The sequence below is a fragment of the Corythoichthys intestinalis genome, chromosome 2 (assembly GCF_030265065.1).
Source record: "Corythoichthys intestinalis isolate RoL2023-P3 chromosome 2, ASM3026506v1, whole genome shotgun sequence".
Lineage (NCBI taxonomy): Eukaryota > Metazoa > Chordata > Actinopteri > Syngnathiformes > Syngnathidae > Corythoichthys > Corythoichthys intestinalis.
Window position 1 is genome coordinate 9,794,415 of NC_080396.1, and position 21,006 is coordinate 9,815,420.

The 21,006-nt window shown below is 38.8% G+C and overlaps 2 protein-coding genes across 5 annotated transcripts in view; one reads left to right on the top strand and one right to left on the bottom strand.

Moving 5' to 3' along the window:
* abcc4 (ATP binding cassette subfamily C member 4 (PEL blood group)) overlaps positions 1–7,257 on the top strand; it is a 96,795-nt gene extending 89,538 nt beyond the window's left edge. The window contains exons 29-32 of one of the 2 annotated variants that reach the window (XM_057830627.1): positions 919–1,024; positions 1,114–1,248; positions 5,724–5,843; positions 6,058–7,257. In XM_057830627.1, coding sequence (XP_057686610.1) covers positions 919–1,024; positions 1,114–1,248; positions 5,724–5,813 — 331 coding nt within the window. In that variant the 3' untranslated portion in view covers positions 5,814–5,843; positions 6,058–7,257. Of the gene's footprint in view, positions 1–918; positions 1,025–1,113; positions 1,249–5,723; positions 5,937–6,057 lie in introns of those variants that run through there. The other variant, XM_057830626.1, reaches the window with a different exon arrangement.
* A 1,360-nt stretch (positions 7,258–8,617) lies between these two features.
* The window catches only part of uba3 (ubiquitin-like modifier activating enzyme 3), a 45,659-nt gene continuing 33,270 nt past the window's right edge, over positions 8,618–21,006 (bottom strand). For all 3 annotated transcript variants that reach the window (XM_057830628.1, XM_057830629.1, XM_057830631.1), the window contains 3 exons: positions 15,338–15,401; positions 15,204–15,258; positions 8,618–15,120 (listed from right to left, as the gene is read on the bottom strand). In XM_057830628.1, the coding sequence (XP_057686611.1) occupies positions 15,032–15,120; positions 15,204–15,258; positions 15,338–15,401 (208 nt within the window). In that variant the 3' untranslated portion in view covers positions 8,618–15,031. The remainder of the gene's footprint in view (positions 15,121–15,203; positions 15,259–15,337; positions 15,402–21,006) is intronic.

Sequence of the window (21,006 nt, forward strand, 5' to 3'; positions counted from 1 at the left end):
TCTAATCAGAGCTTATCCAGTGAAAATTCTTGTGAATAAATGCTTAAACCCCAAACTCTTTATAGATATGGACGTAAAATAGTCTCGACTTTTGGTTAAAAGAAAAAAAAAAAAGTGCAATTAGCATTTATTTTACGTAAATATGTCGAAGTACAATGCTAGTCTGTTAGTAAATGTAGCTAGCGGCAGCCTTAATTAAACAGAGCTTTTCTGGTAAAATTTCTTGTGAATAAATGCTTAAATCCCTGAACTCTTTATAGATGTGGACGTAAAACAGTCTAGATTCTTGGTCAAAAGCAAAAAAACGTGCAGTTCCCATTTATTTAACGTAAATATGTCGAAGTAAAATGCTAGTCCGTTAGTGAATGTAGCTAGTCTTATGTAAACAGAGCTTTTCCGGTGAAAATTCTTGTGAATAAATGCTTAAATCCCAGAATTCTTCATAGATATGGATGTAAAATAGTCTCGATTTTTGGTTAAAAGAAAAAAAAAAAGCACGTGCAGTTAGCATTTATTTTACGTAAATTTCGAAGAATGATGCTAGTCTGTAGGACACTGAGGCTTACGAAGAGCTTTTTACGTTGAAAATTCTCGTGAAAAAACGAAAAATATAATAATTACCTTGAATCCTCGAACAAATCACTCCTGAGTCAATCCTTCCTGTTTGTATGCGGTACAGCTTTCGTACTTTTTCAACATAAATCCGGCGTTGGATCGCTGCATGTGTCGCTGCGACCGACTGCGAATAATTGAAGCGAATTGTGGGATTGCCCCCTGCTTGAAGGTCGAATCTGACCCGTTAATATCATGATGAAGTCAGTTGCAGAGATTCAGCATTCAATTCCCGCAAAAACGTTGACGCTGGTTCTGCCTTGAAGATTTGAACGAAATATAGTTCAATACCCTTTGTGTTTGCAGGACAGATGAACTGATCCAGACAACTATCCGGGAGAAGTTCCAGGAATGCACTGTGCTCACCATCGCTCATCGCCTTAACACCATCATAGACAGCGATCGCATCCTGGTGCCCCTTCTTTTCACATTGTCAATGCATGCCTATTTCTAACATGGATCGGCATTCGGGGAAAAACCTGTTAACACACTTGGCTCCAGGTCCTAGACGCTGGGAGGATCCACGAATACGACGAGCCGTACACTCTTCTCCTCGATTCCTCTTCTATCTTTAATAAAATGGTGCAACAGACTGGCAAACAGGAGGCCGCCGCATTGTTGGAGGCAGCTAAAAAGGTAAGTCTATTTTTAGTAGTGTTGCAAACACACTAAATTGCAGCATACTCACTTGAACGTGAAGTATAGCAAAGTATGGAATCACCGGTCTCGGACGAGCGCTCACTCAGACGTTTTAACATGTAGAACAAACTCAGATAAAAAGCTTGAAAAAAAAAAAGAATTAGTTCCAGTGTTGTTTTCGGCAGTCATTTTAATTTTTGTCTTTTGGACGTCATATTTTAGTCATTTCAAAATGGGTTTGTCTTAGTCTAGTTTTTGTTGACGAAAACTCAGACTAATTTTGTCTGGTTTTAATCGACGTTACCTCAATATTTTCGTTTGTAAAATTCAAAAGTTTGACTCCGAAAATAAGAAAAGGTTTCCAACGAACATTGACGGACGAGCACGTATTGTAGCATCTACAGTGGGGAGAACAAGTATTTGATACACTGCCAATGTTGCTGGTTTTCCCACTTGCAAAGCATGTAGAGGTCTGTAATTTGGATCATAAGTTCTCTCCAACTGCGAGGGACGGAATCTAATACAAAAAAACAGAAAATCACTGTGTATGATTTTTAAATAATACATTTGCATTTAATTGCATGAAAGAAGTATTTGATACATCACAAAAATCGAACTTAATATTTGGTACAGAAACATTTGTTTGCTATTACAGATACCAAACGTTTCCTGTAGTCCTTGACAAGGTTTGCACACACTGCAGCAGGGATTTTGGCCCACTCCTCCATGCTGATCTTCTCCAGAGCCTTCAGGTTTCGTGGCTGCTGCCGGGCAACACGGACTTTCAGCTCCCTCCATAGATTTTCTATCGGGTTCAGATCTGGTGACTGGCTAGGCCACTCCAGGACCTTAAGATGTTTTTTACGGAGCCACTCTTTAGTTGCCTTGGCTGTGTGCTTTGGGTCGTTGTCATGCTGGAAGACCCAGCCATGACCCATCTTCAGGGCTCTCACTGAAGGAAGGAGGTTTTCAGCCAAGATCTCCTCCATGTTTCACGGTTGGGATGGTGTTCTTGGGGTTGTACTCATCCTTCTTTTTCCTCCAAACACGATGAGCCGGGTTTAGACCAAAAAGTTCCATTTTGGTCTCATCCGACCACATGACCTTCTCCCATTGCTCCTCTGGATCATCCAGGCAAACTTCAGACGTGTCTGGACATGCACTGGTTTCAGCAGCGGGAACTTGCGTGCGCTGTAGGATTTTAATCCATGACGGCGTAATGTGTTTGCGATGGTTTTTTTCGAGACTGTGGTTCCAGCTCTCTTCAGGTCATTGAACAGGTCCTGCCGTGTAGTTCTGGGCTGATCCCTCACCTTCCTCATGATCAGTGATGCCCCACAAGGTGAGATCTTGCATGGAGCCCCAGAACGAGGCAGATTGACCGTCAACTTCTTCCATTTTCTAATAATGGCTCCAACAGTTGTTACCTTCTCACCAAGCTGCTTGCTTATTTTCCTGTAGCCCATCCCAGCCTTGTGCAGGTCTATTATTTTATCCCTGATGTCCTTACACAGCTCTTTGGTCTTGGCCATTGTGGAGAGGTTGGAGTTTGTTTGTTTGGGCATGTGAACAGGTGTCTTTTATACAGGTAACAAGTTCAAACAGGTGCAGTTACTTCTGGTAATGAGTGGAGAACAGGAGGGATTCTTAAAAAAGAACTAAGAGCCGAAATATTTACTAGTTGGTAATGTATCAAATACTTATTATTTAAAAATTATACAATGTGATTTTCTGGATTTTTGTATTAGATTCCGTCCCTCACAGTTGAAGAGAACTTATGATACAAATTTTAGACCTCTACATGGCTTGCAAGTGGGAAAACCAGCAAAATCGGCAGTGTGTCAAATACTTGTTCTCCCCACTGTACAAATCTATCACGTGATAATGCACACTCAGCAGGAAAACAGAAGGCTACATTATTTTCAGTTGGTTATACCTGCCTGGACGCCACGAACTGTATGTAAAAAAGTTGTCCGAGAGTTTAGGAGGACGCTCGCCATTAGCAATAACCTAATGCTAACGTGAACGCGAATGCTATGCTAATGCTAAGAGTTACATTTAGCACTCAGCACAGACGTTACTAGGCTAAAACAACATTGCATATTCTGTGTTGCCGAGATAAGAAGACAAATCTTACCGTGTATGTCTTAAAACAAGCAATTGGGAGACTGGACAGGTCACTAGACTAGTGGGTGAGTTAGGGGGTCCCAGCACGTCACATGAGTGACACAACCAGGCAGGCTAACAACACATAAAATGTCACACATTGTGAACATGTGACGAAAACTATGGCGCTTTTTCGTCTCGTTCTCATCAGACGAAAACTGGCATTGTTGTGAAGTTTTAGTCTCACAAGATATCATTTTAGCTCGTTATCATCTCGTCATCGTCGTGAAAAAAATTGTTCGTCGACGAAATATTTTCGTTATAGTGATCGTTGACGAAAACAACACTGATTAGTTCGAAAGTGCAACTCTCTAGCATTCAGAAACACTAAAAGAAATGAATAAAAAACATTGTGGTGGTCAGTAAATGTTATTTTTATAGTGCAAGTGCAGGGAAATGTATATGGAATCACTCCAATCTGAGGAAAAAAATATGGAATCATTAGAAATAAACAAAGAAATAACAATCAAAACACATCTGTAGTATTTAGTAGCACCAGCACTGGCTTTTATGACAGCTTGTAGTCTCTGATGCATGGACTTGATGAGTATTCTTCATCAATTTGGTGCCTACTCTCTTTGATCGCAGTTGCCAGATCATCCTTGCAGGTCGGAGCCTTGCTGTGGACCTTTTTTTTTTTCTCAATTTCCACCACAGGTTATCAATAGCTTTGAGATCTGGGCTATTTGCAGGCCACAACATTGACTGGATGAGCCTTTCTCCAAGGAATGCTTTAACAGTTTTAACTCTGTGGCATGATGAATCGTCATCTTGGAAAATGACGTATATTTTCAATTGAAGGGATAAGAAAGCGGTCTAAAATTTCAATGTAAACGTGTGCATTTATTGAAGATTTAACCACAGCCATCTCCCCAGTACCTTTGCCTGACATGCAGCCCCATATCATCAAGGACTGAGGTAATTTTGATGTTTTCTTCAGGCAGTCATCTTTGTAAATCTCACTGGAACGGCACCAAACAAAAGTTCCAGCATCATTTTAGTGTTTCTGAATGCTAAAGAGCTCCAATTTGAACTCTTTCATTTAGAGATGTCCCGATCGGGTCCGATCACGTCATTTTCAAAGTATCGGAATCGGCAAAAAAATATCGGACATTTTCAGGGTTAGGGTTTAATTTTTTTAATTAAATCGTTTTCTAATTGTATTTAACATTACAGACATAATGTGTTACACTCTTCCAGAGTCTTTAGTTTAAGCTTAAGGTAGGGTTATCAAATTTATCGTGTTAACGGCGAGAATTAATATTTTTTAAATTTATCACGTTACATTTAACGCAATTAACGCGTGCGCTGCACGACCCACTCACGCATTTTCGCGTTAAATCTATAATAGCACCGTTTTACCCATACAGTATATGGAGCTAAAAGGCAGCGTAATATGAGTAGAGTGAATTTTGGCAGCCTTTAGAGCCTTTTTTTAAAATGGCTAAAGCCTTACAATCCCTCTCCCAACGATTAGAATAAGCGTGGGAAGCAATGTGGGGAAGAAAGGTAGTAGTTGATCTTTTTCTTAACACTCCATGTTATTTCCCAACGCAGAGAAGATATCTCAATTGGTACCACGACGCACAGTCATGGTTGCACTTCCCATCATGCATTTGGGCAGAAGTTAAATGGCTACAGTAACATTTACTGAAAGCTAGACAAATCCACTAGATGGCAATATTTAGTCACAATATACAAAGTCACATTTATCCTTTTAAGAATTACAAGTCTTTCTATCCGTGGATCCCTCTCAAAGAAAGAATGTTAATAATGTAAATGCCATCTTGAGGATTTATTGTCATAATAAATAAATACAGTACTTATGTACTGTATGTTGAATGTATATATTCGTCCGTGTTTTATTCATTTTTTTCTTAATGCACTGCCAAAATGTATATGATCGGGAAAAATTATCGGGAATGATTGGAATTGAATCATCAGCAAAAAAAAAAGCAATCGGATCGGGAAATATCGGGATCGGATCGGGAGCAAAAAAACATGATCGGAACAACCCTACATTCATTATTTTTTCAAGCTTTTTATCTGAGTTTGTTCTATATGATAAAATGTCTGAGTGAGTGCTCGTCCGAGACTGGTGATTCCATACTTTTTGCAAGGGGTTTTATCATAACTTTGTCTGACACTGCTTAACTCTTCCATTGGTGGGGCTAGACGTTGAATCCATTTGATGCTGTTAAAGTACGAACGAACGTTGGAACATTCGCCACCCTCCCACTTCAAATAGGTTGGACGTCTACTAGTGATACACTAATGTTTGACATACTCAACCAAACACGTTTCAGGCTTTCGACAGCAGAAGACGACCTAACTTGAGTAAAGGCGAGGCGGACACAACGGACAGAGGTGTGGTCATCTGCGAGACGGCTCTGTGAGCCGCGCGCTACGTTGGACGCTAGCCGAATGTATGACAACCACTGCTGTCAGTCGAGGCATGCGTGTATTTATTTTGCATGTTGTTGGGATTTTTACACATTAAAACGCTGCCTTATTTTCAATCTGCAGCAATCACTTTATTTGAATGTGTTAGCTTTAGTAATGCAAAGCATTACTCTCATATTGATTGTATAATCTTTTTTCCACATGGACCGTGTGGGCAAACGGTCGAATTTGCCTCAGTGGATTTGTCGGTCGGCTATCAAAGATGTCTCACCCGTTGCACATGCGCCCAGAAGATGGTGCAGAAGCGACATTAACGCTAATCCCGCCCAGTTCACGCCCACTGACTTTGATTGGAGAAGGACAGGCACAATTATTTCATGTTACGTGAAAAACAGAAGAGCCAAAATTGAATAGTGACACTATCAATGAATAAATCAAACTAGATTTTGAAAAATGACTCCACTGTTAGATGGCTTGAATAAATGTTATTCAGAAAAGTTGTGGGTAGGGCGGGCTGTCTGGTGTTTTCCTTGTGTTTGTTATATTGTGCCTTTTTTTGTATTTGTGTATGCACATTAAAAAATTAAAATAACTATACAAAAATTCATGTTTAAACATGTATAAAAGTAAAATTGTGGAACTGAAACACATGGAAATATTGCAATAAATACAACGTGAAATAAAATCTAAGAAATTGTGACCATGCCAAAAACAGAGTGACTGCACTTAGTAGTCAAAAGTTGTCTTGTAAAGAACAAAATTTCACAGCCCTCTTGAGTTTCCAGTTACTTCTACAATTTTGATTTTTCTCTGACAGTATCTGCTCCAATTACTTTCTTTTCACAAAGAATTTATTAAGTTTGGCTGTTTTATGACTTCAATATGGGTTAACAAAAAAGGTGACAAATTTGCTGGGTCAAAAATATGCAAATAGCAACACTAATACAGGTAGTCCCCAGGTGACGAACGAGTTCATTTTCAAGAGCGGCCGACATAAAAGGATAACTTACGTTCACTGTTTTGGTGATGGTCTTTGTGATTTTGCAAAACCACAAGTAGCACAATACAAATTTAACTTACTCTCCTAAAATTATATACACAGGTAGTCCCCGGGTTACAAACGCGTTCGATTCCTACTGAAGGGAAAAGGTACCGTTCTCTCACACACCATATAATTGTTTGCAATGGTCTAACACAGGGGTGTCCAAACTTTTTGCAAAGGGGGCCAGATTTGGTGTGGCAAAAATGTGGGGGGCCGACCTTGGCTGACATCCTTTACGTAGAACAATATATTTAAGCAAATTTTAGCAAGCCGTTCTGTGTGTCACATTTGCTTTATTATAGGGCTGCAGCTATCGAATATTTTAGTAGTCGATTAATCGAGTAATCGGATAAGGAACATGAAAAATTAAAACACCTGAGCTGAGCCTCAAACGATTTTTTTTTTTTTTTAAATGAGGATTTTTTAAAATGAGGATCTGTGTACAACAAAAGAGCAATTGGCTAACTTGGATAGAAAAAGTCTGCTAGCTTAAATGCTATAAAATGCTAAAGTGTTTTTTTTTTTTTTTTTTACAATGCTCTTAAGTGGTTCAGATACATATTCCCACAAAAAACGGCTAAATACCTACAAACTAAATTAAGAATGCATTTAAAAAAAAACTTAGCTTATGTTGGTCTTAACAGGGAGCAGTTGGATTCAGCCATGTGAAAAGAGGCAGACCAGAGGGCATTGTATCCACCCTCATCAGTAATGCAAACACTTTTAAAATCAACCATTACAATTAGGGCTATCAAACGATTAAAATTTTTAATCGAGTTAATTACAGCTTAAAAATTAATTAATCGTAATTAATCGCAATTCAAACCATCTATAAAATATGCCATATTTTTCTGTAAATTATATATATTCTGTAAAATAAATTGTTGGAATGGATAAGACACAAGATGGATATATACCGTGGGGAGAACAAGTATTTGATACACTGCCAATGGGAAAATCCATTGGCAGTGTATCAAATACTTGTTCTCCCCACTGTACATTCAATATACGGTACATAAGGACTGTAGTGGGCATTTCACTCTACTGTCATTTAAATCTGTCTATGCTGTCCTCACTCCGAAGCGTCTACTTTTTCCAAGGCTAGACAGCCAGTGAACGACGCCTTAATAATCAGACGTCTTCCTTTTTCATCTGATTTATTAATAAAACAGCCTCAAACCATTGTCCTCTTTAGACCGTCATAAAACTACAAAAAAAAGTACACAAGCATTGCATTAGCAACAACGTTAGCTTAGCACGCTATACAGGTTCACTAAACAAACAAAAAGCGTCTCATACAAAAAATAGAACATCTCGCTTACTAACATAATATGTACATTCTTTACAACAACCATACTTACGGACAAATCTTGTCCAAGGATCATATAAGCACAACATTACAACGTAGGCTTCAGCCCGAGACGTCGTGCAGCCATATGAACTGGCAAGACAAAAAATAAACCATGTCGCAAAGTGACCACAAGAGTTCGCTGTTGTGCTGCAGCACAAAAAGCCTTGCTGTAAAACTTACCAAAAGGCAGAATACTGTCTGAGCGGGACATGTGCGTTAATTGCGTCAAATATTTTAACGTGATTAATTTAAAAAATTAATTACCGCGCGTTAACGCGATAATTTTGACAGCCCTAATTACAATGCCACTTTAATTAAACGAATACTCGAAGCAACAAAATTTAGTTCGAATATTTTTTTCTAATCGAATACTCGAGTTAATCGATTAATCGTTGCAGCACTACTTTTTTTTTTTTTTTTTTTTTTTAATTAATAATTTCAACAATCTCGCAACTCGCCTTTGTGGCGTCCTCTTTCGACTCTTGGGCTCTTAAGAAATACTGCTGTGAAATTAAACTAGCTTCAAGTTGCTTCAATTTCTCGCTACGTATCTACCCTGTAATCTTGTCGTACATGTCAGCGTGTGTTGTTTGGTAATATCGCCTCATATTGAACTCTTTAAAAACAGCGACTGTCTCTTTGCAAATGAGGCAGACACAGTCGTTGCGTATTTTAGTGACAAAATAGCCCAGTTTCCACCTATCCTTGAAGCGCCAGCCGTTACGGTCAACTTTTTTTTTTTGTTGATTGTCGACATTTTAGAAAATTGGGAGTAAAGGGTCACATGTGGTAATGTTGCTTAGAGTGCTGCTCCCTTTTAGTGGGTAAATGAGGAGCAGCATTTAGTGTGTAAGCTACTTCATAGGCTTGGAGCAGTACTGCTGACCAATTTATTAAGTCTGTGTGCGGGCCAGACGATATTGATTTTATGACAGAGGCTGGGGGTCGGATGAAATCCGACCACGGGCCGCATTTGGCCCCCGGGCCGGACTTTGGACATGTCTGGTCCAACACATTCATTTAGCTATAGTTTAGGCATACTTCACTCAGTGGCCTTGACACAGTAAAGTTAATCACCTTATCGGGGCTCCTGAGGGGGAAATGGAAAAATGGTACCGTTTCTCGTGGGCACCGTCTAACTGTTTGCATTACTCGAACACACGGAATACAATTAATCGGAATAATATCATTTCTCATATTTACTGTGGGACTGTACTGCTCTGACACACCTAGTGTAGAATAGATAGCACACCATAGTTTAATGAAAAGAAGCAGAATAAATACACAACGCCATCTTATCATAGAAGCCCAACGTGTGCGCCACGAGCAAGATTGATGCACCAAAACTTGCAAATTAGTTCTGCAAGGACAAAGCGCTCTTTGTCCGACAACAAGTAGAGCCAGCCCGGATAACAAAGTTGATAGCAGGTGCTTGGGACGTCAAGACCAGCGTCTGTCACTGCGGCAACCACGTCCCATCCACGCACGAACCTAAACAACCCGAAACCGGCCAGAGAGGGATGATCCCAAAGCAACGCCCGGACACACCTTCAGCCGGCCCACTACATCACGGACTTAAAAACACTGGACACTGAGATAACACAGGTTTTGTTGCTGGGAAACATGTAGCCTTGTTTTGGATCCAGAATTGTCCCTCCGTCGTCTGTTTTTGCCTTGTTTTTGACCATTGTCGACGAATAAATTGTCAACCTGCTTTCGGCGAGTCTTTTTCAACTTTTAGAACATGGAGTCAGTACAAAGGGTTAACATCAGAGATGAACGCGTGAAATTCCGCCTTCCCGGTTGGCGCACGTGAGGCAGCATCGGCAGAGCGGCACTTTGTTTGGCTGTCGCTGTTTCCGTGCGGCTTGACTGGGGAGGTGAATTTCAACACTATGCTGGTGACGTAACCCAAATTTCCACATACCGTATTTCTCGGACTATAAGTCGCAGTTTTTTTCATACTTTAGCTGGGGGTGCGACTTATACTCAGGAGCGACTTATGTGTGAAATTATTAACACATTATGATATCATTTCACATGTTATTTTGGTGTTTTGGAGTGACACTGATGGTTTGGTAAACTTGTTAGCATGTTCTGTATGCTATAGTTATCTGAATAACTTAATAGCTATGGCCACGTTCGCGCTCTGCCTTTGGCAATGTGTGTTCAATTGTATTATTGACTTTTTTTATATTGAAATGCATGCTTTTAGTTTGTGGCGCTTTCACGCCCACGTGGGGGTGCACTTGCACTTGTTTACGTGAAGGAGAGCGCTCACGCTCCAGAAGAAGATGGACAGCTACGCAGCTCTGAGTGAGCGGGCGAGTTAGCGAGAGAGAAACACGGCTGCGAACCTACGTTCATTGTTTATGCTTGTAAAATATCTCTACAGAGGCAACGCCTGTGTGTATCTTTTCTGTTGTTGTTGTGTGTTTTCCACCCGCGATCGGACACTTAGAGCCAGTTGTGTGGTTGTTTGAATGATGTGCTAATGCAAGCGAACGCATGCTAACCGTTTGTGTCATTGCTGTTATAGCACCAAATTATCATTTATTTACGTTGATGCAAACCTGTTTGCTATCGAGGACTAAATTGATTCAGCAAATTATACGGACGTCCAGCATCTTCATTTGGGAGTTTAGCCCGCTGTATAGCCAGGACTGAGCCGTAGCGTCCTGGTGAGGACAGTATATTCGCATTTCGTTCTTCATGCACTGTACACTCTACACTTATTCAGCATGTTGTTCTCATTTTTTTTTGTTTTATATATTAAATCACCTTTCAAGATGACATATCTGTTCTATGTGTTGGATTTTATCAAGTAAATTTCCCCCAAAAATGCGACTTATACTCTGATGTGACTTATATGTTTTTTTTCTCTTCTTTGGGCATTTTATGGCTGGTGCGACTTATACTCAGGTGCGACTTGTAGTCCGAAAAATACGGTAAGTTGGAATTAATCCTTTAAGTACCCCTAAATGCCCCCCAAATCTCAAAATAACTGTCCAAAAAACATGTATTATAGGTAGAGCTGAAACGAATACTCGAGCAACTCGAGTAACTTGAGTTTAAAAACTGATCCGAGTAATTTTATTCACCTCGAGTAATCGTTTGACAGCTCTAAGCATCACGTTTTGCTCGGACTACTTTTAATGCGGGACAACGCGCTGATGTCACGTGCGTAATGGAAGAAGCAAAAAATAAAATACTGCAGCCGACAGCCGCTACAAACGACACCGACGTTGCTAAATACTAGTCCGCACGATGCTACGTTGGTAGCAGGTAGCGTCTAATGCGTCTCAGAGATCACATGTATGTTAAACTAGATGCGTCATGACAGACTCAGCCGCGTCTGGGCAGTGTTAGTAAACGCGCTGATAAAGAGCGCTAAGCGCTAATAAATAAGATTAAGTAATGCCCCATGGTACCGAGTGGTAAACTGCCAATAAACAAAAAAAGAAGAAGAAATAAGATTAACATTACTGTCACTAACTCATGTAACGTTAGCCACGGGAGGGCTAGGTTTCTATTAATTATGACCACTGTCGATGCGTGGCTTACGTGTCTTACATACAGGCTTTAACATAACATAGCGTTGTGGAGTGATGAGAGTGTAAAATAAAAACAATAATGCTAACTATGAATTTTAGCTCAGTAATCATTGCTGGAGAAAACACCAAGTAGCACTGGTCCCTAATGTGCTCCAATAGAGCCTGTATCATACATTTATTTTGAACACTGCAAAAACTCCAAATCCTATCAGGACTTACAGTTTAGACTAACTTAAAACTTAACTAGAACTTAAAAATGGCTTGACACAAATAGAAATTCAATTGAAACATGTGGGAAGAAATCCTAACTTTTAAGTGATGTGTGTTATCAAGCGTAACGGCATTTTTAGGTAAGATATATATATATATATATATATATACACACACACATATATATGTGTGTATATATATATATATATATATATATATAATCTATATACACAAAGAGAGAGAGATACAGGGTCCCCCCAGGATTGATAAATCTAAATTCAAGACTTTTAAGACCTTTTTTAATGCCATTTCAACTGAAAATTAATACTTTTCTCGCACCCATTATTTAGATAATATTGAATCATATTAAAAAAATAATGCCCATTTACCGAAGGTACAATTAAAACACATTTAAATATAAGGTCTTTCAGATTTTTTTCCCCCGGGATAAAATGGATTTTACACTATTTTTGTAAAGCAACTTCAGAAATTACATTTGCAATACAACAGGTTTCCCTTTTAAGAGGACCTAGTCAAGTTGGTAGGTTGGTGATTGTCAAGTTGGTCACCTTAACTGTAAAGTGCTTGGGAAAATCTTCCAATTGGCAGTGAAAGTTGAAAAAACAGCCACTAAATGGCAGTAGTTTACCATTAATTACCACAAAATAAAAAAGCTACACATGACCATTTCCCTTGGTAATTGTTTTTTTCTAATCACATTACAAGAAGTATACAAAACACATGTTAATCCTTTGTTAGCTATTGAAGACATTTCTTTTAATCAGATAGAGAAAATCCATACTCTTATTCAATCAAGAAAAACATTTAAATATACCAGGAGGTGTTTTACTATCACCTACATTATAATTTGCCTATCACCATGCCATGTTATTCAGATCAACGTTACCCCGCACTCGTTCCAATAATAGTGTCAACCGTGTTGTGTATCTGTGGGTGATGGTGGATCTACGACTCTGGTTTATCCATGCGAAGGCTACCCATGTTCAATACCCCATTGAACATGGCTAACTGTTGAGTTAAAACTACGAAATTCACATTCATTCGAAAAGCAAACCGTGCAAAAATACACTATTGCATCTAACACATTTTAATTGGAGAAATTGGCAACTTACTTTGAAATGTTAAGCAGGTCCACTGCCCTCGCATGACCCATAAACTGCGACCCAAAGTATCTGGATGCGACTTGGTCGCCGATCCAATACCTCACATGCTGGTCCAACTGTTTGGACTTGGTTGTCTTGTTGAGGCTTTCGTCAAACATAACAACTAAGGCATCTGAGCAGTTCCTTACATTAGCACACAGTACTGTGCGATTGCCTGCTGTTGTGATGTTGATGCTAATGATGCTAACAGCGCGCACGCACAAGGTGCATTATGATTTGTAGTGCAGTGCATCGTAAAAATTCTACGCGTCATCTTCGTTACGGTTAAAAAAAAAAAAACTTTGTCACGGATATAATTTAGGTTGCACTGAGATGTTCTTCAAAATTAAAACTACGGTGAAAAAATTCCAGACTTACGACAGCTAATTTAATACTTTTAATACCTTTAATAATGGAAAACTAAATTCAATGCTTTTTTCAATACTTTTAATAACCCGCGGGTACCCTCTATATACTGTATTTATTTATTTTTTAATAAGATCTAAAAGTTTTTTGAGTGAAAGCAATGAATTAGTCTTTTTTTTTATTCTAGTTACATCTGAGATGCAACTGTTGGCTGTTTTCAACAATATACATCGAAAATAAAGACAGCGATTGACTGAAAATGGTTCAAGATTAGATGAAATATCTTGTTTCCTCATGTATATTTATAATTGCTCATCACCTAAAAATATATTTGTTTTATCCGATTACTCGATTAATCGATAGAATTTTCAGTCGATTACTCGATTACTAAAATATTCGATAGCTGCAGCCCTAATTATAGGTCATATTAATAAAATAAGAGTACTTACCATCAGTGCTGCTGGGTGGTGAAAAACGTACACTGAGAATGCCGACTTGTCACAATGGGAGACACAAGAGTTCTTCTTTCACTGATGTTTACTGTCGTTCTACTTTTAAACCAAAGACACACCGCAGAACACTTTGGCCTGCTAGTGAACAAACAGGTAAGTCGATGTGAATTATGAAGCTTATTTAGAGCTTATTTTCTTCAACTCAGACGAGGTCGATCTGCCCATGCCACACCGTTGCTTGCTGTATCGGATTCTACTTCTTTAGTAGGAAACAGAAAGCAACCTGATCGAGTGTAACATATATTTCCCCATTTTAATTTAACTTGTAAACAGATTATAATTAACAACATAGTCCCAACAATTGTACAACGATAACAGGAAAACAAAAACAATGCAAGCAAAAAAAAAACAAAAAAAAAAGATGTGCATTGTGAAAATTTTCAATTAACCTTACTGAGACAACAGCTCCTCTCATTGGAGAAACAAATTTTTGCAGGGAAACTTGACAGCTGTTACAGTGAGAAAAATACAGATGTCAACCACACACTCTACACTGTTACGCTACTAAAAAAAAAAAAAAAAACACTTAAAAAAATAATTAAAAAAAGACTGGAGACAAAATGGCGGACGAGACTCCGGCGTTGTAAAGTCGAAATCACGTAAGTCGAATATATCGTAACCCGGGGACGACACGTCATCAATTTTTCTCCTCATAAGCAACGCCCATTAAAAACAAAAAAAGTCATCGGGCTCAAATATCGGCTTATGAAATCTGCAATTTTTTTTCTAATTAAATCGATATCGGCCTTTGAAAATCCTATATCGGTCGACTTCTGATTACAACTTTTATTTTTTTTCTCTGCATGGCCCTAATACTCCGTCGTATGAACCGGAATTACAGTGCAGTCATTTTATTTCGATGAACAGGAAGAACTACAATAGGCACCCACACACAAGTAAACAATATGACTAATTTTTTCAGACCCGTGCGGATTTACTTTACCTATTTACACTCATAATCAGATTAATGCGCTACAGTAACATCGGTGAAGCGGAACATCACGTCAGTGCTTTCAGGCGGTGAAATTGAGCTTGAATAGGACCGTCTGCGGGGTGGTGACGTCCGCCACAGCGATTTCCTGGCCGTCCGACAAGCCCAGCTCTGGCGGGCGAGCGCAAGGAAAATTAAGAAGCCAAACAATAAATAAACCCGTTCATCTGAAACACAGGTTGTCAGTTGTTTACCTTTCAAAGTTTTGCAGAGGTTTGGCCTCGTTCGTTCCTCGATGGATTTAACGGACTGCAATTGAAAGTGGTTTCATTTTTCAACTTTTAAATGAAACGCAAGTGAACAAAAAAAAAAAAAAAAACTTAATTACCTGCAGGTATAGAGTCTTGTTTTTGCCTTCCAGCGTTGTAGTGATAGCTGGAGATTTCATTTGTCTGGAAAAATAGACATATTTCATTCATTTTTAGCATTTTTGCACTGTAGTTGCAAGGCAACCAAATGTGAAACGGAACAATCTTCTTGTACAATGCTGGCAAGAAGTATTGGAATTGAAATTAATAATGCTCAATTTCTCCCAGAAAATGATTGCAATTACAAATGCTTCGGTAGTAATATATTCATTGATTTTGCTTCCAATGAAAACACACAAAAGAGAATGTAAAAAAACTAAATCATTATAATTGTGCACAAAACTCAGAAAATGGGCCGGAAAAACATATTTGGTATCCTTTGAAAAATCATGTGATTAAGCCTGTCGCGACATGCAATAATTCCATTTATCGCACGGTAAATAAAAACGAAGGCGGCAATTTTCCCGCTTCGCCTCGCGTGCGCGTGCTTGCATGTGGCAGACGTGCTGTTAAAAGTTCGGCTTCCTTGTTACCAACTATGCAATATGCTGCGACGAGGACTCAAGGCTCAAATACACCGGACGCGAGGTGGAAAGTCACAAAGTGACTTATGATGCAGCAAATCATTATTATAAGGACAGCATTTAAAAGGAAGCTGCAAGGTGTCCTATTATGTGTGTTTTTCTGGCAATGATAATTACACACGACGTGCTGACAACTTTGTTTTTATTAGCACATGGCGCTAACAACACTTCCTCAATCTGCAGCTCTCGGTAGACTGTCTCTTTCTCACTCCCGCATTATATGAACAAAACAAAGTCACCGTAGCATGCAATTCAGTGTGCCTCGGAAAACATCCAATCAGAATACTACACATGGAACGGCATAGCAGAAGCTATGAGGGGAAAAGTTTTCATTTGCCTAAATGCTTAAGGTATTAAGTGCAACTTTCTTTTCTTTTCTTGAAAAAGACATTTCATTTATTCTGTGTTTATGTACGGTACCAATATTGTTGTCTTTTACTTAAAAGAGACATGGTCTTTTGTTTTTAGTTGTGATTTCTTAAGTATTTTTGAATTTAAGAGTAAACATTTATTGCGTTTAAAGGGGTGTACTTGATCTACTAATATATACTGTATTCTCACTGTGTTATTGTAAATTGGTTGTTTTGGGGGGGTTTTCTGGAGAGGGCGCAATAATATCGAATATCGCAATAATTTATGAGATAATTTATCGCCTACTAAAATTTGTTATAGCGACAGGCCTACATGTGATGCTTATCTAATTTGTGCAATTAACAGCATCTGTGGCACATAACAGGTGGTGGTAATACCTAATTCACACTTGCAGCCAGTTAAAATGGATTAAAGTTGAATCAACCTCTTTCCTGTGTCCTTGTATGTACCACATTGAGCATGGAGAAAAGAAAGAAGACCAAAGAACTGTCTGAGGACTTGAGAAGCAAAATTGTGAGGAAGCATGGGCAATCTCAAGGCTAAAAATCCATCTCCAAAGACCTGAATGTTCCTGTGTCTACCATGCGCAGTGTCATCAATAAGTGTAAAACCCATTGCACTGTGGCTAAACTCCCTAGATGTGGACGGAAAAGAAAAATTGACGAGAAATTTCAAAAAAGATTGTACGGATGGTGGTTAAAGAACCTCGACTAACATCCAAACAAGTTCAAGCTGTCTCGCAGTCCGAGGGTACAACAGTGTCAACCCATACTCAGGCATGAAAATGGGTCAGGGGTTAAAAAGGTGAGAAGGGTGTGGAGGACATATGTTCCGGCGTTCTGCCAAAATGACTACATCGGCGAAACGTCCTATATGAGGTGAATTTGACACCCAAAGTACTACCGTGCACTCTCAGCTTGTTTTGTTTAGATGCATAAGAAATCAGACGGTGTGGCAAAGTTGCATGGGCTTTACTGAAGTCATCTCTTTTTGACAGGAGCACATTTCTTGTATTTTTGTAAAACTGAAAATAACAAGGCAATGTGTCAATAACTTGCATAACTCACAAAATAACATCAAATGTACACACACGTGTCCATTTGAGCAGTAGCACTAGCCAATTAGCTCACAAGCATCTAACAATGTAACTGCATTTCACCATATATGTGAACAAATTCAAATACACATCATCAATAACTATCTAATGCTCATGAATATAAACAAAGGAGGAATATAACTCACAAGCGATGCATGTATTAGACACAAACAGTGTGATGGGGCTATGAGAACTGCCACTGAATGCTGGATGCGGACGTTAGCTGGTCTGAATAGCACTGTCTATTAGTGTGAGTTCGCGTCGACATATAATCACGTCAGAAAAGCGCGCCGAAACCCAAATAATCAGCTGCACTGAATCGCCAGCAGAGGGCGACATTACGCCACATAACATATGTAAGTCACACCCAAGCGCCTGCAGAGGGCGGAAAAACTCCATAAAACACAATTAACAAGTTGGCCTTTCACTGTACTGACATTTAAATCTGTCTGAGCGGGCCTAGTGCGTTAATTGCGTCAAATATTTTAACGTGATTAATTTAAAAAATTAATTAACGCCCGTTAACGCGATAATTTTGACAGCCCTAATATATATATATATATATATATATATATATAAATAATTATAATACTTCATTTGACATACAGCTTTGAATGAGGCATGAAGTTATAACATCAAAATTGTCTGTGCATGACAATTTTTTTTGACAATGACAGTTTTACTGAAAACGCCCCTCTCGCGTTATTTTACATAATATGTAAGGCTACTTTGAGGTGTGATAACTAAGTCATTTTTGAACATTTTTTTTTCTTTCAGCAACTCAAAATGTTCATTGGGATCATAGCTATCCATACATATGTAGTTTTTATTTATTTATTTATCCCCCTACCCTCTTAGGACAACACAAGCCCATAGAAGGACTTTGGAGAAAACTGTGCTGTATATATATATAAAATAGTATAAATAATACTTCATTTGACATAATTAGAACTTTGAATGCGGCAATAAGTTATAACAACAATATTTTCTATGCATGACAATTTTTTTTTGACAGTGACAGTTTTTACTGAAAACGCCCCACTCGCGTTATTTTACATAATATGTAAGGCTACTTTGAGGTGTGATAAATAAGTCATTTTTGAATATGTTTTTTCTTTCAACAACTGAAAATGTTCATTAGCGTCTCAGCTGTCCATACATATGTAGTTTTTATTTATTTATTAACCCCCCTCTGCCCCATGACGTTCATCACGTCATCGGGAAAAAACAAATCAAAGGCAGTCAATCAATGGGGCTGCTGCAAATATTATTCATAACAAGGTACATAGCGACACCTTGAGGCATTTTTGCAGTACATCATACAAAAACATCACAATCATCGTCTTCGAAGGATGTTATGAATAATGCTTGCAGCAGCCCCATCACTCCTTTTGATTTGTTTTTTCCCCGATGACGTGATGGGGTTTTAACCCATGTGGGGTTGCTATAGGCAACAAGCACACAAAGAGACTATGTTGGAACTGTTAAAAAAAAAAAGTTAGTAGTTGTAATTACTGTTGTTCGTTGAAAGTTAGTAGTTGCAGTAGTTAGTTATTATTTGTTATAGTTTGTTAGTTGTTCTATTGACATAAATTCTGTTCATCGCTTTCTCCGCTGTGACTCTTCGCTCCATCCTGCCTGAGTCAGTTGGGACAATGTTCCCACGGTCGACTTTTATATACTTGACTGAAAAGTTCACGAGCCAATAAGTTGAAAACAAAATTCGAACGCTGGACCAATAACATTTGAGATTCAAGGAAGTACTTTTTTTCCCGTCCCTTTTTTGGGCTTTGATCTCTGCCTTTCCTACGTGTTCACCTTTGATGTTTAGAAACGGGGACTGGTGTTTCGACCAATGAAATTGCAGGATTTCAAACAAAACTTGCAACTCGAGTGTGCACACACACACACACAACCCCACGATTTCAAATGACACTAAACTTCCGTCAATATACTTATGCAATTCAATCTTCCTGCATGTAGCGCGCGTGCAGGAGCGTGCGCGTGCACGTACGAGTGTGCATGAGCGTGCACGAGCATGCACGAGCATGCACGACCATTCATGGTCATGTGTGACCAAGCAGTACTGCAGCAAGCAGTCGCAGAGAGAAAGAAGAGCACCAATGTTTGCGTTGGATTGCAAGGAAAATCACTAATTGGTCTATGGCGCCACCTGTTGGTTTAGTGGTCCAAACACGCTCAAAGCACGACACGCACATTATTTGACCGCCTTTGAATAGATTCATGCAAAAACCACGGAAATTGCAATGAATTACATCAGGTTTACAATAAATCAAAAATTATGAATTATAATGGTAGTCAATGGTTACATATTATGTAATATGAACTCATACGTACTCAATTTCTCTAGCCACTTAATGCAACAGTTTAGAAATGAGGGCACTGTTTCATTTTGAACGTCTGCCTTTTTTAGCAATCCAGGGGAATTTTCAGATCCCTAGTGTTTTTATTTCTATGCTTACTCTTTGATGTAAAAGAAGAAAGCATCAAAAACATTACAAAATATGTCAATTCCGCACGAGGGTTAAATACGCTACGTGACTAATGTGGTCAACTGCTTTAAAGCTACCACAAAAAAAACACACTGGTTAAAAGTATGGGAGGGTAATACATGCAAAAAGTATTTTTGAGGGAAGGTAATAAAAAAAACCTCAATAAAAACAAAAATAGTGAGTACTCGCCGCTTTTAACTGATGTGCGCATGCGTGCGAATGTTTGCGCAAGAGCACTGAGCATTGTGCAGGACGTTTCGCCGCGTAGCAAGGAATTGCCGAACACCGGTACACTGTACAAGCCAACAAAATACTGTATTGAGCTCTGTCACACCACACTGTGTTTCAGTAATCAGCAGGAGGCACCACAGACACATATACCTTGTGCTAGTCATGTTTTATTTAGAAACAAAGTTTACTTTGAAGCTAAACGAGTTAGGTGTTCAACACTGCACGAATGTCGCACTGAAAAAAGGGCGCTACACGTCCCTGAAATACCAAATACAGTGATATTAGAAAGACACTTGTGTTTCTTCTTTTAAACTACCATTAAATACACAAACTTGACGCTAACTTAACGGGAGCTATTTTTTCACCGGAGATTTGGCTAGCTGTGGCAGTGTTCGACACAAGCTGCAACAAAAGGCAGTAACTTTGTTATACCGCAAAATATGAAAAGGATTGAAACCATTACCCACCAAATTCAATATGCTGGCAAATGCATTCGTCTAAGAAAAGTATTTGGAGTGAGACATCTCCTCGTTCAGCGAACGTGAATTTGTGCTTAGGGCAAGATCATCTGTTGCAATTAGCGATCTTTGTCGCTATCCTTTTTTCCACATCAAGCTTGTTCCTCACTCAGCGGCTGTGAGACAAATTAAAACCTCGACGAAGTTGCTCTCCTAGCTAAGCCTAGGCTAACGTTCGTCTTTAACATTCGTCAAGTTTTTAAACTGAATTTGAAAGGAAAATGTGTTTTGTTTTTGGCAAACGTTTTCATGGTGCTAATCTGTTGAAGCTACTCACACATGGAAAAATACTATTGCACAACGTTTTTAATGTATTCATTTTGTATATTTCAGTTACCACAATTTGAGAGCTCAATAAATTAAAGAAAAGTACGT